Source organism: Macrobrachium nipponense, chromosome 7 (genome assembly GCF_015104395.2).
Source record: "Macrobrachium nipponense isolate FS-2020 chromosome 7, ASM1510439v2, whole genome shotgun sequence".
Taxonomy (NCBI): Eukaryota; Metazoa; Arthropoda; class Malacostraca; order Decapoda; family Palaemonidae; genus Macrobrachium; species Macrobrachium nipponense.
Genome location: NC_061109.1, coordinates 17,584,628 through 17,601,965, shown reverse-complemented (window position 1 = coordinate 17,601,965; position 17,338 = coordinate 17,584,628). Strand labels below are relative to the sequence as shown.

Here is a 17,338-nt window from a genome sequence, read left to right as displayed (position 1 = left end):
TCTAACTTCTGTTTACTGTGGAGGAAAACTCCTGATTCTAACAGCTCTAAAATGCGTTACATGAATACTACTTCTTCCGTAATCAGTCACACATTACACTAATTACATTGAACTTATGCAAAGAAAACATGTAAACGTCATATATACTAAGCGAGTGTCTACCGAAAGTTCCGGTACCCTCACCTTACCCCATGCAGACAACAAAGTCTGAAACTAGGCTAACTAGCTTCAGACATCAAATGCAATGAAAAAATTTACGATAGCGTATGCCTAGCCACAAATCCAAGTCAATAATCGAAAGAATAATTAGGATACTTAAGCGGCTACTGAAGTTTCAAAATCCTAGGCGGAGGTCTGTAAACAGTTGTTTACCGACCGGCGACAGAAAAAAATATGAAGAGAAAATGGGAATAGTTCCTGATATCTGCCTCCCAGCGGCGGGAATGGGTACTACCACCTGGCCGCCCACTGCGTGTGCCGCGAATTTTGAAATTCTGTCGGACTTCGGAGAATACAGCTATATATATATATCTGTCAGGTAAGTTTCATGAACAAAATGTTTTATATAAGCTTTGATTATACAGAGAAACAAACAGGAGAGGATGGCCTTAATGATGCCAACAATGAAGGGGGTCTTAGAAAACTTACTCATTAATTAATGAAACATCTCCTTTATCTAACTCATTACAAAGTTCACAGCATTGTTACTTAAAAAAGTCCCTAAGCCTCAGACTAATTCTTACATACAGGTAAGATCAGGTGTTCATACTTAGCCCTTGAATGAACTATACAAAAGGTATCCTTCTCTATAGTTCAAGTTTTATTCAAATTCCCAAGATAACCCTATTAAGAACATTTGTATGGGTATGTGGTTTGTCCTAAAATCAAATGTTTTCATCTGATTTATGAAAGTTTGGTCTGATAACCCAGCATTTATGCAGATAATGAAATGTTGCATTATGTACAGTGGTCCCCCAGTATTCGCGGGGGATGTGTACCAGACCCACCCGTGAATAGTTAGAACCCATGAATGTTTGGAACTCCTATAAAAAGGCTAAAAACAGCCTATTTTGTTAGTTAAAACTCAAGAAAAGCCACTAAAAATTTTCATACTTGGTTTTTTTATGAGTTTTGTCACAAAAAGTGCATTTTATGATGAAATTGATAAAAAAACCCAGGAATTTGTGGATATTTCTCATAGAAAAATGCCGCGAATGTGCGAATTTTCCGCGAATAATGCGGGGACATGTTCTCCAGAGAAATCTGCGAATGTGAGAGCTTGCAAACCCAGAGAACGCGAATACGGGGGGGCCACTGTATATCAATCCCACCTCCAGACTGCAAAGGGGATCAACTCAACACTCTTATAACGGAACCACTTGAACCATAAGTCCAACCCATACATAAGCAACAATATTACTAGTGAGGATCTACTGATGCAGAGGACATGAAGTAACTGCGCACAATCAGTCATGTCTTCCACTATTTTGCTCACTCCACTCTTCAAAGGTACATCCATAATTCAACATAAAAATAACCACCATGCATATAGAAATCATGGAAAAAGTATCAACTTGAACATATGTCAAGTGCAGCAAGACATCCTCACTCGACAAATATAAAGTGCTTGGATGGCAGGTGACTGAAAGTTGGCCCACCCTCACTCACCCACCCATCAACAGTTAATGACCTCATTATCAAGTTTCATCAACCGATTCTGACTTGTGCTAAGGAATACTCCTACATATGAGGTTATAGTTTGTATTCCCATAAGAAAAAGTTGGTTCTATTAGCTCAGACGATGGAAAAAAAAAAAAAAAAAAAAAAAAAAAAAAAAAAAAAAAAAAAATCTGATGTCAAAGAAAAAGAGGAATACTCCTACGTATGGTTTACATTCCCTTATGAAAAAGGGAGTTCTAGTAGTTTTAAGCTTAGCAAAATAAATCAAATCATATGTCAAACATTTCCTACCCATAACCATATACAAATTATCCCTAACTATTCATTTTAGTCTGAAAGAAGTTACATACTGCACCTACCTTGCACATAAAAGGAGTCACTTCCCTCCATCTTACCTGTAAATAATGAAACTAAATAAGTACAAGAATTTTTAGTTAAGAGATATTTACACAGTACTATTAGTATGCTGGCATTCATGGGGAACCAACAATAAAAATCCAATTAACCCTTTAACGCCGAAGGGGTATAATAAAAATCGTCTCCCGTATGCCGGGGGGGTCTCGGAGTGAGCGCCGAAGCAGAAAAAATATATTTTTTAAAAAAATCACAGCGCGCTTAGTTTTCAAGATTAAGAGTTCATTTTTGGCTCCTTTTTTTGACATTGCCTGAAGTTTAGTATGCAACTATCAGAAATGAAAAAAAATATCATTATCATATATAAAGAATGCGATATATGTTAGCGTGAAAACAAAATTTCATATATAATTGTATTCAAATCGTGCTGTGAGCAAAACGGTTAAAGCTAACGAGTTAATTTTTTTCGTTGTATTGTACACTACATTGCGATCATTTTGGTATATAACACATTGTAAAACAATCAAAGCAACACAGAGAAAATATTATCACAAAATGATGCATGAATTCGTAACGCGCGGACGTAAAAAAATGTTTTTTTCAAAAATTCACCGTAAATCGAAATATTGTTCTAGAGACTTCCAATTTGTTTTGAAATTAAGATAAATGATTGAATATTACTATACTGTAAGAGTTTTAGCTTACAATTGCAGTTTTCGAATATTTCGGACAAGTTAAAGTTGACCGAATGTTGAATTAAAAAAAAAAAAAATTTTATATGCAAATATTCCGAAAATGAGAAAAGCTACAACCTTCAATTATTTTTGTTGTATTATACATGAAATTGCGCACATTTTCATATATAAAACTCTATGAAATGCCTAATGTGAAATGGAGCAAATATTACGAGAATGCGACATACGCATTTTGTAGATTTGCAGCAGAGAATCCGCGCGTGGAGGGAAGGAAAGTTTTTTTTTTAAATTCACCATAAATCTAAATATTGTGCTAGACTTCGAATGCGTTTCAAAATGAAGATAAATGACTGAATATTACTAGACTGTAAGAGTTTTAGCTTACAATTGTGTTTTTCGACCATTTCGGTAGAGTCAAAGTTGACCGAACATGGTTTTTTTTTTCTATTTATCGTGATTTATATGCAAATATTTCGAAAATGAGAAAAGCTACAACCTTCAATTATTTTTTGTTGTATTCTACATGAAGTTGCACACATTTTCATATATAAAACTTTATGTAACAGCTAATTTAAAATGGTGCAAACATTATGACAATCGGACAAAAAAATTTCAGATTTTTTCCGGATGAGTTACCGCACAGACATAAGGAAAATGTTATTTTTTTTCATAAATTCACCATAAATCGAAATATTGTGCTAGAGACTTCCAATTTGTTGCAAAATGAAGGTAAATGATTGAATATTACCAGAATGTAAGAGTTTTAGCTTAAAATTCCGTTTTTCGACCATTTTGGTTGAGTCAAAGTTGACCAAAGGTTGAAATTTTGGCACTTGTTATTTATATGAAAATATTTCAAAACTGATAAAAGCTACAACCATGGATTGTTTTTAGTTATATTCTACATGAAATTGCGCACATTTCCATATATAAAACTTTATGTAACGCCTAATTTAAAATGGTGCAAACATTACGACAATTGGACGAAAAAATTTATGATTTTTTCGGAAGAGTTACCGCGCCGATGTAAGGAAAAAGTTTTTTCATAAATTCACCATAAATCGAAATATTGTGCTAGAGACTTCCAATTTGTTGCAAAATAAAGGCAAATGATTGAATATTACTAGAATATAAGAGTTTTAGCTTACAACTGTGTTTTTTTACCATTTTGGTAAAGTCAAAGTTGACCGAAGGTTGAAATTTTGGCACTTATCGTTATTTATATAAAAATATTTCAAAACTGATGAAAGCTACAACCATGAGTTCTTTTAAGATGTATTCTACATGAAATTGCGCACATTTTGATATATAATACTCCATGTAACGGCTAATATAAAATGGTGCAAAAAAGGGATTTTGACAAAGGAAAAATCTATTTCTGGGCAGTGACCTGTGCCCAGTGAAATTGTTCCTATAGCCCTCATTTTAAGGTATAAATATTGCTAAATATACAAGAGAAAAAGCTATATGGATTATGCCAGGATATTCCTGGCTCGCTCACCCCTATATAGGGTGTCGGTATAAAAAACTGCGCGTGAAACACTACCAGAGGTCCCCTGCCATTTAGTCTCTTCCTTCCTCAATTTCCCCCGTTCCAAAGAGGAGCCGTACCAAATCCCCCTACCACCCGCTACTGCTACAACTAGCGCCCCGTCCGCCATTCCTGAAAATAGCACCCAAGCTTGGGCCAGTTAGGGTGAGGAAACCAGGGGTGGGTTCACTGGGCGACACAGGTCACTGCCCAGAAATAGATTTTTCCTTTGTCAAAATTCCTTTTCTGGGCCTAACCTGTGTCATCCCGTGAAATAGTAACAGAGAATAGGTCCTACAAGCTTGGATATAATATCAACAAAGCTACTGGAAGGGAGAAATTAAACATGATATTGTTATGATACAATAAAGTTTGTTCATACTTACCTGGCAGATATATATATAGCTGTATTTTCTGAAATCCGACAGAATTTTAAAAACTTCCAACACACGCAGTGGTCGGCCAGGTGGTTAGTACCCATTCCTGCCGCTGGGAGGCGGGTATCAGGAACCATTCCCATTTTCTATTCATAATTTTTATTTCCACTGTCCCCTGAGGGGAGGTGGGTGGGTACTTGATTATATATATCTGCCAGGTAAGTATGAAGAAACTTTATTGTATCATAACAATATCATTTTGTTCATGAAACTTACCTGTCAGATATATATATAGCTGAATCCCACCTTTGGAGGTGGGAAGGGACAGAATAGAAGGATTTTGGGAAACAAATGCATGCAGATGATTTACATCTTGGTTCCACCTGTTAGCATAGCTGGCTTCGTGGTTACTGCCACATAAGTCTGCTTGTGCTACTAGAGTTGCCAGCGAGGTAGAGACCTATACAGCTGGTGCACTCCAGATGATCTGTCAACAGGGGCGAGACCACGACGTGACTAGACCATATTGACCATACCATGAGGGCTAAGAAGTAAAATAAAATATATATATAAATATATATCACCACCTGACCAACTAGCCAAAGTTAAGCGTTTTGTGTTAACTAAGGCTTAAGGAGTTAAGAAGTCGCCGTTGTCGGCGACTCAACAACTAAATTAAGAGCTCTTCCTAACCATTTTCTACAGGATAGGATGAGTGTGGTACTTCTTGCCCCCAAGCTTGTGTCTGCAGACACGTATGGCCCTAGCGAGCAGCAGATCTCATATGCCATCTTCACATCTCGCAGGGAGTGTGAAGTGAACACAGAGTTGCTTTGCTAAAACATGGTACTCAGGATGTTGCTGAGTGCCATGCTCTGTTGAAATGCTTCCGAGGCCGCGCCCTCACCTCGTGAGCATTCAGATAAAAAGATTTCAAATCTTTGTGCAAACACAATGAAGGAGCATTTTTGAAAGAACTCCTTAACACTAAAGCCAGGGTGTTCTTCGATATGGGCAAGTCTGGTCTTTTTCGGAACACTGCAGATTGCCCGAATGACTTCGACTTTCTTGAGTTTTATGTAGATAAAACTTGAGACACCCGACAGGGCACAGGACTCTCTCTGGCTCCTGCCCACTAACTTGTGCCATCCTTGCTTCCAAGCTCCTGGCCCAAGGACAAAACGGGTTACCATTCTTAGGCCACAACGGAAGGCTTAGAGAGCACACCGCCTTGTGTTCTCTAAAGCCAAAACTTGTGACGATGGCTTAAAATCTCACTAACCCTCTTTGTCGTATCTAGGGTGGTTAGAAGGCCTTCCTGATCACATGCAAGACGTTAACAGGTAGGAGAGGTTCGAATGCTTTGACATCAAGAACTTCAGACTACGTCTAGGTTCCATATTGAAAGCTTCGATCTGGACATGCACAGTCAGTCCGTCTGTACTAAAGTCAGGTGACCGACCAGTTGACCAGTCAGACGAATCAAGGACAGCAAGACTGTACCCTGAAGACCATAAGGCACTATTCTTCGCTGAAGGATGAGTGTCTGGACTGCCTGGGCGATTCAATCTAAGCAAACCTTGGGGGGGTGTATCAACGCAACCCAACGTCGTCAGCGAATCAACTCCTGAGCAACTCCTGACTCGAGCTTCTGGTGCAAGGAGAAAGGAGCGAGGAGCAAAAAGGCGATTCAGTCCCGAAGGAAGAATGCCTGACAGTCCAACCTGGTCTCATGTTACACGATCATCGGGGGTGTATAAACGCAACCGACTTCGTCAACAAGAAACTCAGGGCTACTATATGTCGCCTGATATTGCACGAGTGTCTGACTCCGAGAAACAGGTGAGACAAAAAGTAGATGGTGAGCGAGTTTCGAGGTTCCACAGAACTCAAAGATCGTGAAGGGCTTTGTTGTTTGACAGAAGCAAATCTCTGAGCCCAAAGGCCGTCAACAACATATTTGTGTATTCTTTAATAGTTGTGACTGCCAGCTTATCCCATTCTTCAGACGGAAATGGAAGACGGTAATCTTATTCCTGTCAACATCTCGATAGTCTGAACGTAGTCAGACTCAGAGCGGAGAGGTATAGGTACCTTCGAGTTAGAGTAAGACGAATCTCTCGGAAAAGGTCCTTGGAAAGTGAACTAGGAAGAACGTGACCTCAACGTGACCTCTGTGACTCCAGGATCCTGAAGGCCAACATGGGGCGATCAGCGTCATTGTCGCTCCCTGTGACGTCATAAATCCTCTTATTACATTTCCTAAGCGATTGAAAAAGGGGAAAAGAGACTAAACATCCATCCCCATTCAATATCATAGGATGGCGTTTAATGGTACCGATCCCGGATCGAGAATAAGGAGCAGAGAAGAAGAAGCCCTCTTCGTCCTCAACATATCGAGAGAAGAATGAAAGGGCGGTCCCTAAAGTTCTCCCACAACTCTCAACATACTTCTAAAGAAAGATTCCACTCGGAAGTCAATAGTTGCTGCCGTCGATCGAGACGATTCGTACGGACTTTGCAATCCTGTAACGAACATCTAGAGGAATCCTGTAACAAACTCTAGAGGGATCGTTACATTCTACGCCTGTTGTTATAATAGGCTCGTTCTCGTAAACTCGAACAGGGACCGAGAGAAGATACTTCTTAAGATATGAGAGAGCTGGGTTGGAATTATCAGACGTTGATCTGGGACCCACTGGTTCCAAAAAACTCGTTTCGAGGACTGGAGGTGGAGGGACCAGACCCGAATTGCTTTTACTTCTTTCAGATTAAGATCCAGGACATCTGAAACCCTATCCAGATGTCCGGCACCTTCTTTCTAATCACCTCAAGGTGATAAAGACGCACTGAGAGATACAGTTGAAGGAATTGTTCAGAATATTCCTAGATCTTGAATAATACTTTCAGTTTCCCGTTACAAAAAAACTGTTGTAGGTTGAATTTGCCAGTCTATTCGGGGGGGAGACAAACTTCTTCAAGGAAGGAAACATGGTCCCCACCAGCATGCTCATCCATTCCCTCCCCGAGTATGCTTACTTCCCTAATAAGGCCGCTCTTTGCCTAAGCAGGAGAGCATATAAAAGTGCAATGTTGCGGTAGACTCGTAGTTCTATACCGTGCGGTAACGAGCACCGAAAGGATTAAGAGATAACTCTGTTGAACATAGTAAGGCAAAATGAATGCAACGTTTATTCATTCACGTAAGAAATCCCCTCAATCTTAGGCTAAAGTCCGTGATTGTAGGACAGAGATACAGTTAGTCAGTCATCCCGCCAGGAGAGACTTAACCGCCAGCACAGAGATACGGTTGTCAGAAGTCAATCCCGCAGGAGAGACTTAACCGCCGCACAGAGATACGGTTAGTCGTCAATCCCGCGGAGAGAGAGACTACCTACCGCGCAGCAGCGAACGAGCTGGTACTGTCTCGGTTGCACTGGAGGACAGACACAGCAGCAGCTTACGAACTTTATGTCTGGGTTGCCAGCTACCCTATTCTACGAAGAAATAGGTCCGTTATTTTTTGAGCAGAAAGAGACTCTCAAGCTGGTATATTTAAGCGAAACAGAAAACGCTAAATATATAGATGCGTTGGTGTCGTCAGAACACTACCATACAACGGTAAAAGATAAATCGGAAACTCCTGGAAGGCTGCAGGGAGTAACGATTAAATGTCCTTAAAATAATAGACAATAGACCTCTCGGTTGCCATCCGAAGAGGTAACTACAGCAAGCGTAAATGACTTGAACCAACCAGTAGTAAAATAATGTAAGGCAAAATATGATATATTACAATAAAGTTTGTTCATACTTACCTGGCAGACATATATATAGCTGAATTCGGAAATACAGCTACATACATATCTGACAGGCAAGTTTATTGAACAAAACTTAGAGAATCGAAGCAGACAGCTCAAGCTTCTATGTTACTGGACATAAGCGGTCATTGACGTAGTCTACAAGTCTATTTCTTGTACGAGTCTGCGACTGATGAATAAGAGCTCTTCCGAATCTTGTCAATAAGAGCTTATCCGCTTACGCAATATAAAGTTAAAGATGTTTGTCAATGAGAACTAACCCATTTACGGGACAAAGAGATATTTTGTCAATGAGGGGATACCCACTTACTTGACAAAACGATAGTATATTGTCAATGGGGGAAAATCACTGAATTGACAAAACGTAATCCAGGAAGTCGAGCATATTATTTTTCCGATTCCCGTATCAATCGTTTATTGGCAGTATAGCAAAGGAAGTCTTGTCTTGCGCTTTCCTGAAGAGCGTCCTCTTGATGAGTGCTTTTGCAAGAATCCTACCGAAAGTAGTCGAGCGCCATGACGTGTAGGACGTCGAGCTTTTACATAACCCCAGTAACTGCCTATCACAAAGTCTTGGACTGCGGTGGGAAAGCAAACGAGATCCCCTTCCCCTTGAGCTTTCTTAACTCCATCCACCTATGCGAAAAAAGCAATATTAATTAACAGAGACTCTTGAATTCACGAAACCGATGTCTTGCTGGGTTTCGAAGAAGTTGTCTGTTCACTTTAAGCTTCCTCCGAAGCACTGCCTACTTCACATTCTTTGCAGGTGAGGTAGAAGGTATTGGCGTGCACCCGCGCGCGCCTGGCGTCCATCCGAGCGTCCCGTCCAAGTCGAGAGGGAACGCCTTCTTAATCTGACAGTAAAAAAGCTTGGAAGTCCGCTCTCAAAAGCTTCCTGCTACTATGACTTCTTTTACGTATTTCTCGGTGGAAAGACGGACACGAGTTCAGGCGACGTTCGCCTTCTTACTTCTCACTGAAACGCATAACGAGAGAGAGAGAGAGAGAGGGACGTGAAGCGTCCTCTTCTATAATAAAGCTTCTATTTAGAGGGCGCGAGAGTCCTCCGAAAGCTCCAACCCTGCACGGGGAGGACGCTTCGGAGGACGAGAAGCAATCCTTCAGGATTCGTGCACGCGCACGCAACTTTGGCAGTCTGGGGAGTTTGTCATCAGATACTGCCGAAGGCACGCCAGATCGGTGGGGGTCCTTGTAACCCTCCTTAGGCTTTTCGACATGCTCCCTCCCGGGTCCTGGGAGTCAAGCAGAGGTCCCGGCCTAGAGGCGAAAACGATGGCCGATCTGACGCACCTCCACTACACAATGGGGTATCACTGCACTTCTGCACTTCACTTTTGCTCTCTAAAGCAAGCACTTTCGATTCTAAGTTACGAAATCGAAAGAGTATCAGAGAAAAGGGCAATTCCTCTACAGACACTGTTAGGGCCCGAAGGCAAACACTACAGGGTTAAGAGTAACAAATTACAGAAGTAGCACTCTTCACAGCAATGAAGGAGAGCGAGCACCTCTCGTAGACAAATACATAGCCCGTAGGCCATACTACAGGGTTAGGCAAAATAAAGTCTACAGGAAGGTTAGCAGGTTCACTACCCTGACTTTTGTTACTGATTAATTGCGTACATACGAATCATACGTCTTCCTTACGGAATAAGACATGTTTACTGATTAATTGCGTACATACGAATCATACGTCTTCCTTACGGAATAGACAAAAGTCTCACACTCCTTACATGACAAATCCTCAACAAAGAAGCAAGAACCCATACCCCTCGTACATTACCAAGTGCGGATCTACCGAAGAAGCTTTTGGTAGCCACACCCTATCTTGCAGACAAACCCCGTCTGAAACTAGCCTAACTAGATTCAGATATCTATGCAAAATGAATCAAATTCAAATCAATTTAAGATAGCGTATGCCTAGCCACAAATCCAAGTAAATAAATCAAAAGACAATTAGGATACTTAGCGGCAATGAAGTTCCAAAATCCTAAGACGGAGGTACTGAAAACAGGTGTTTTCAGCACCGGCGACAGAAAAATTATGAATAGAAAATGGGAATGGTTCCTGATACCAGCCTCCCAGCGGCGGGAATGGGTACTAACCACCTGGCTGACCACTGCGTGTGTCGGAAGTTTTTAAAATTCTGTCGGATTTCAGAAAATACAGCTATATATATATCTGACAGGTAAGTTTCATGAACAAAACTTTAATTAATTCTACCCTATTTTAATCAAGTTTCCTTAAATCTACAGTAATTTTAACAAATCTCCTTAAGTCTACGGTCCTTACTCTATGGAAATATATATAAAGGTATCATATACAGTTCCTGGTAAGGCCAGGGTGATTACTACACCAAGTAATATACGATATTTACATACAGAAGAATACTATTTAAGTATGTACGATACAGGAGTGATTCAATTGTGCAATCCAAGTGAAAAACCAAGGTCAAGGCTAGGGACTATAAGCGAGACAGGTAGGAGAGAAAGAACTGAAAGGGAGATAAGATCTACTAAGACTAGGTATATTAACATAACTAGGCTGTATTAGGGGAAACAATGTTCCCTGGTGCCACTGCCGAATACTTAAGGGCCTCTAAGGATTTTAAGTAGTGGTGTTTAAATACTGTCGGAGATTTCCATCCCGTGTACTTTTTAAGGTCATCAAAGTTCATGTGGTGAAAGTAATTTTCTGGGCTCAGCTCGTGTCGCTGCGCGAAATATCCTTAAATCTATTATTTATAGGGTAAATGTACTAACACATACCAGAGAATAAATAAAATAAAGAAAAAGGTCAGTATAACTGACTCGCTCACCAAAAAAAAATCCAGGAGGGTGTCTGGGCGGTATGAACACTAGGCGAGTGAGACCACTACCACGAGCCAAATGCCAATAGAAATCTCCCACTACAAAATCCCTCCAAGAGGGGAGCCGGACCCACAGAGTGAGCAGCTCGTACTACTACTACTCCATCCCATGCTGCGACTGCTGCGCCCTCGGTGGTCATCCTTTCAAGTTAGCGCACACGAGGTCGGTTATTGTGAATTTTTCCTCCTCTCTTTGTGTTTTGTTGCCCATTTCATTGGATTTTCTATTATGGAGCGTGCAGCTATCGCAGCAGCTAAGTTAAGTACTCAGTATTACGGTTAGTTGGTTTTTTTTCGGCCTGAGACAGTATTTGCCGTTTTTTAGGATAATAAATACGATCTCGGGATTGGGGTCGGAAGCATGGCAGCATGGTTCTGGCCTCGTGATGGGTCGTTCTTGGTCTCTCCATACCTAGAACATCCCTTATTTATCTTCGCTCTATATGATTATCCGCTTTAACTTAGGGTACGGTCTACTCAGGTTTGTCATGCATGCATGCATTTTACCTTACGTAGGCTTCTTCTATCCAGACCCTAGTCCAGGTTCTAGTATCAGCCTCGACTAGCTTTGAGTGGTAGACTTGCCTTCGGGTTAGTCGTACACTCCGTGGATTTTTTCTCCTCCTGCTATATTGTTTTCTTTCTTTCATTTATTTATTTATACTGTGTATTTTATTATTGTTAGCTTAGTTAGGCGTCTCTGGCTTAGCCTAGGTCCTGGCTCTTTGAGCCTATACTACCGCTCATCAGTCGGTTGCTTCCTATAGCATCTCTCTGATCAGTTGGTTTGGCCCAGTGGGCTTATTTGCTACCGCTTTTCAGTTCAGTATGCTTCCCGATAGCATTTCTCTGATCAGTGGTTGTCCTAGGCTAAGTTGTCGTATTTGGTCTTACCGCCTCGTGGTCACTTCGTGATCACGGGCCAGCCAGACGCCTGTCCAGTCATTCTTCCCCCCTCTCCCGCTCTTCCATAGAGTCGGGCGGGGGTGGGGGGTGGGTCGGTCTGCCCATGCTCGCTCCACTACCCAAGCCTGCCTCCCTCTCTCCCTCAGGCGGAGGGGGCTAGGGAGTCGGGGACAGACCCAGAACTGGTCTCGACCTCTCCGGCTTCTCGGTCCGGCCGGTTGGTACGGAGTGGGGGGGCTGTACTGGCCTTGCCCACCCTCCGCGCTACCTTGTCGCTCCGGGCTAGCTTGAGCCTGTATGTCTTCTCGCTCTTTCCCACCTTACTAGGGCTCCTTCCTGATCGGAGTCCTGGTATCCAGCGGAAAGTTGTTAGTTCACCCAGTAGGGTGGACCGGAGCATACAGTGGGTCTCTGCTAACCTTACCGTTTTGCTGAGTTACTACACTCCGCTACGCACTGGACTTAGTCCGGTTTGCTTGTGTGTTAGGTTTAAGTTATCTATAAGTTTATCTTAAGTACCTTAAACCATCCCCCCTCCCTTACATGTCTTACCGGATCTCTCCGGGATTATAGCCTATTCAGGCGATGCAGGGAGGGGTTATGCCCAAATTTTTTCCGAGCTCCGGCATGCATTGGAGTTCTTCTGTCCTTTAGACTGTAAGTGATGTTTTTTAAGATACTCATGTGTCTTCCCACTTACAGGCCACCAACTGTGAGCATCCGGGATGTTCCGCCACACTTCAGGACCCTTGTGGACACGAAGTTTGCCGGTCCCATGCTCCATGCGCGACTCCGCTCTGGGGACATCCAGGTCTGGTACCATGAGACGTGTACCATATGTTACGATACTGGTGAGCCAGCTTTGGAAGGGGTAAGTTTTCCATCTCCAGTAGCTGCTCCGCTTCTATTTTAGCGCTTAAGTTTTCATCATTTACTTTAAACTTAAGGCAATTAATTTAAGTTATACTTTAAGTTTTAGTTTTAAGTGATTCTTAAATCTAAACTAACGCCCTCTCTTCCAGGCTCCGGCAGTAAGGGATACCGCACTGGCTACCCTGCGGGCCTGGGTCGGCGGTTTGGGAAAAAACGCCGCCAAGGGACAGCCCTACATCCTGGAGAAGCGGTTGGCATTATTAATCTTCCCCGGAGGCAAGGCGACAGGATACGTCGGACCCGGTAGAGGCGGATCCGACTATCGCCTTCATCCAACAACAGCTGGCTACCTCATTAACTGATCAGGACCAGGATATCTCTACGGATGTCGCGACCTAGTATTAATGTTGAACCTATGGTAGGTATAGACGACCTGTTGGTCGAGGTAGGTACGGTGGACACCCAAGGGTCACCCTTGGGCGTAACAAACTGTTTCTTCTACTCCTGCAACCTCTCCATCCTTCCAAGGCTTTACGGGTGACGAAATATATTCTCCTCCTGGCGCTTCGGTTAGACCTAAGGTCAAGACTAAAGTGATGACCTTGACTAAGACGTCGTCGTCGTCTAAGAAGACGACTTCGACTTCATCCTCCTCCCGTAAGTCTCCGGCTGGGAATCCCGGAGCAACCAGGTCTAAAGCTTCTAGCTCCGGCTCTAAGTCCTCGAGGAGTAAATCCTCCAGAGAGAGATCTCGCATCCGGCAGAATCACCAGTTCCGCTACCTTTGGTTCCGATTCAGAGCCTCCCCTCCACCTCCGCAGCAGCTCCGGCTTTGGACTCCAATGCTGGCCTGTTGCAACAGGTGGGTGACCTGGTTGGGTCCTTAAAGAGTAGCATGGAGCAAATGATCTCTCGTCTGTCGGACAGGATTACTTCCCAGGACTCCATTATAGCAGGGCTGAGAGAAGCTCCTCTAGCCTCTCCTCCACTGTCCAAACACGAGTGGATCTCAACTTCCTCCGTATGACTCACTACCTCAGTTCTCTATGAACAATCCGTGGAGAGTAGCGTCATACGCCCCCTTCCAGGACGGTCTCATCTCTATACCGGAATTTGGGACTCGAAGAATAGAGGACTTCGAGTTCTTCCCGGAAGACCTCCAGCCTCCGTTCATAGGCTACGCAAGGCTCACGCCTTCGGCTATGGTGCGGGACGATAAGGTACCTAAGGAGACAGTCCTCTATCACGAGACCAGGCTCAGAGAGAATGGCTCAGGTGTTTAGAGGACATGGATTGTTCTAACACCAAGATACAACCGTTTAAGAGTCCCTTTACCATTTTCACAATGGATTAGAGTTACCCCGCTCCCGTCCTAACAAGATCGCGAGGGTCGACCATCCCAGCGGCCCAGAAGGGGGAACCTATACCGCAGTTGAAGGAAGCAGATCCACATCTCCGTGCTCCCTCAGTTGGAGAATTGTGGGAAGACTTGCCGAATACATTCTCAGCTGGCAAACTCAAACCGGACTGTGCTATGGAGCAGTTTGGTGAAAAGCTACCCAGGCTCCCAGATAGCCTTATTCAGGCTGAATTTGATGCAAAATCACGTCTAGCCAGATCCATCAATTCTATGGCTATGTCTGAGGTAGCTACCATGGCTTATGGATCAGAACCGATTTTTTAAGCTCATGACCAAAGCCCGACTCAAACGGTACAGTCAGATATGTTTGGAGTTGCCACTGCTCGGACGAATGTAGGAAGCATGTCCTACAAGAGGCAACCATCCGGCATGAACCGAATAGGTTACTCTCGTCTAGCATCCTGGGGAGCAGATCTCTTCCTAGAAGCTATGGTTAAGGAGGTCCAGTCAGAGGCTACCAGGTTAACCAGAGCCTTAAGGATCGTTGGGGCCTTACGGCTAAGAGGAGGCAAGACCTGACTCCTAAAGGTAAGGGACAAAAGAAACCCAGGCGTTCCAACCTTACCAGAAGAAGCAGCTACGCTTTCTCAACAAGTTCCAGCAGTACCGTTTAGTACAGACAGCCCAACCCTCCACTTCTAAAGGTCAATCACAGCCAATTTATGTGATATCCCCTCAGCTCAGCCCTCCACCTCTTACGCCATCTCTCCAGCTTACAATCAAGCCTTCGAGAGTCAAGCTTCTCAGAAGTATGACGCTCGGGTAAGGGAGGCAGAGGTAAGCGTTCCTTTCGTGGGAGAGGATCGGGAGGCCCCTTTAACAGGGGAAAGCACTTCAGAGGAGGCCGAGGCGGTTACCAGAACCAATGAAGAACTTCAGGTAGGAGGGAGGCTGTTTCACTTTCGCCACCGGTGGAACTTCAGCCAATGGGCTCAGAGCATAGTGTCAAAAGGCCTGGGTTGGAGCTGTTGACGAACCCACCTCCATCCAGACCTTTCGTCAACTTCCTTCCAAGGAATGACAGAGTACGCAGACGACCTCCTTCAAAAAGGAGCTATAGCGAGAGTCAAGAGATTAAAATTTCAAGGTCGCTTGTTCAGCGTGCCAAAGAAAGGCTCACAAAAAAGAAGGGTAATCTTAGACTTGTCCCGCTTAAACTAGCCATCCGCTGCGACAAGTTCAAGATGCTCACGATCTCACAGGTGCGGACCTTACTTCCCCGTGGGCCGTCACCACCTCTACGATCTTACAGACGCTTACTATCATATCCCTATTGCAAGACACTTCCGTCCGTATCTGGGTTTCAAGATAGGAGACCAGACATTCTCCTTCAAGGTAGTTCCATTCGGACTCAAGTGGCACCCAGAGTGTTCACGAAGCTAGCGGAAGTGGTAGTGCAACAACTCAGATCGCAAGGGATTATGGTAGTAGCGTATCTCGACGATTGGTTGATCTGGGCCTCAACAGTCGAGGAATGCAACAGAGCTACTCTGAAAGTGATTCAGTTCCTGGAATATCTAGGCTTCAAGATAAACAGGACCAAATCAAGACTCACTCCAGAGTCAAACTTTCAGTGGCTGGGCATTCAATGGAATCTATCCTCCCACACTCTGTCGATTCCATCAACCAAAAGGAAAGAAATAGCAAAGTCAGTCAAGCAATTTCTAAGTCACAAACTAGCGTCAAGGAGAGCCCAGGAAAGGATCCTGGGTTCTCTCCAGTTTGCATCAGTGACAAACGTCTTAATGAAAGCCAAAACTGAAAGACCTAACCAGAATCTGGCGCTCGCGAGCAAACGTCAGGTCCAGGGACAAAACTATCCTCAGTGCCTCTGATTCTAAAGAATCGACTTCGGCCTGTGGGCGAGAGAGTCAAGAATTTATCAATGTCAGTACCCCTTCAGTTCCCTCCACCAGGGATCACCATCCACACAGACGCGTCCTTAAGCGGCTGGGGAGGGTATTCCCAGGTCAAAAAGGTTCAAGGGACTTGGTCACCTCAGTTCCGTCAGTTCCATATAAACGTACTGGAGGCAATGGCAGTGTTCTTGACTCTAAAAAGGTTACGCCCACCCAAGTACTCCCACATAAAGCTAGTCCTGGACAGCGCAGTGGTAGATACATTGTATAAACAGAGGAGGCTCCTCCAAGTCACGTCATCTAAATCCACGTCATGATAGCCATCTTCTCCCTGGCAGTCAAGTTCAGTAGGCATCTTTCCTCCACTCACATAGCTGGAGTAAGAAACGTCATAGCAGACGCCCTATCCCGATCAGTACCCCTAGAGTCGGAATGGTCACTGGACAACAGTTCGTTCCAATGGATCCTTCAAAGAGTCCCAGGGCTACAGGTGGATCTCTTCGCATCCCAAGCGAACACGAACTACCGTGTATGTAGCCCCCAACTGGACCCTCTGGCCTATGCCACGGACGCCCTGGCTCTAGACTGGAACACTGGGAGAAGATTTTGTCTTCCATCCAGAATCTCCTCATGAAAGTATTGAACAAACTCAGGACATTCAAGGGTCAAGTGCTCTAGTAGCCCCAGACTGGCCGAAGAGCAACTGGTATCCTCTAATTTTGGAGCTGGGCCTTCGTCCTCTTCAGATCCCCAGTCCCAAGCTCTCCCAGTCAGTACAAATGAAGACTGTGTTCGCTTCCTCAGGATTCTCAAAAACCCTAACTTTATGGATTTCATGAAGTTTGCGGCAAAAAAGAGATGCGAATATTGACCCTCAGAATATTCTATTCTTGGAATCCTATAAGAGGGATTCGACTTTGAGACAGTATGATGCT

At 43.7% G+C, this 17,338-nt stretch overlaps 1 protein-coding gene across 7 annotated transcripts in view; it reads right to left on the bottom strand.

Moving 5' to 3' along the window:
• Positions 1–17,338, bottom strand: part of LOC135217728 (uncharacterized) — a 297,946-nt gene that overhangs the window by 277,977 nt on the left and 2,631 nt on the right. For all 7 annotated transcript variants that reach the window (XM_064253727.1, XM_064253723.1, XM_064253722.1 and 4 more), the window contains exon 2: positions 2,040–2,075. In XM_064253727.1, the coding sequence (XP_064109797.1) occupies positions 2,040–2,075 (36 nt within the window). The remainder of the gene's footprint in view (positions 1–2,039; positions 2,076–17,338) is intronic.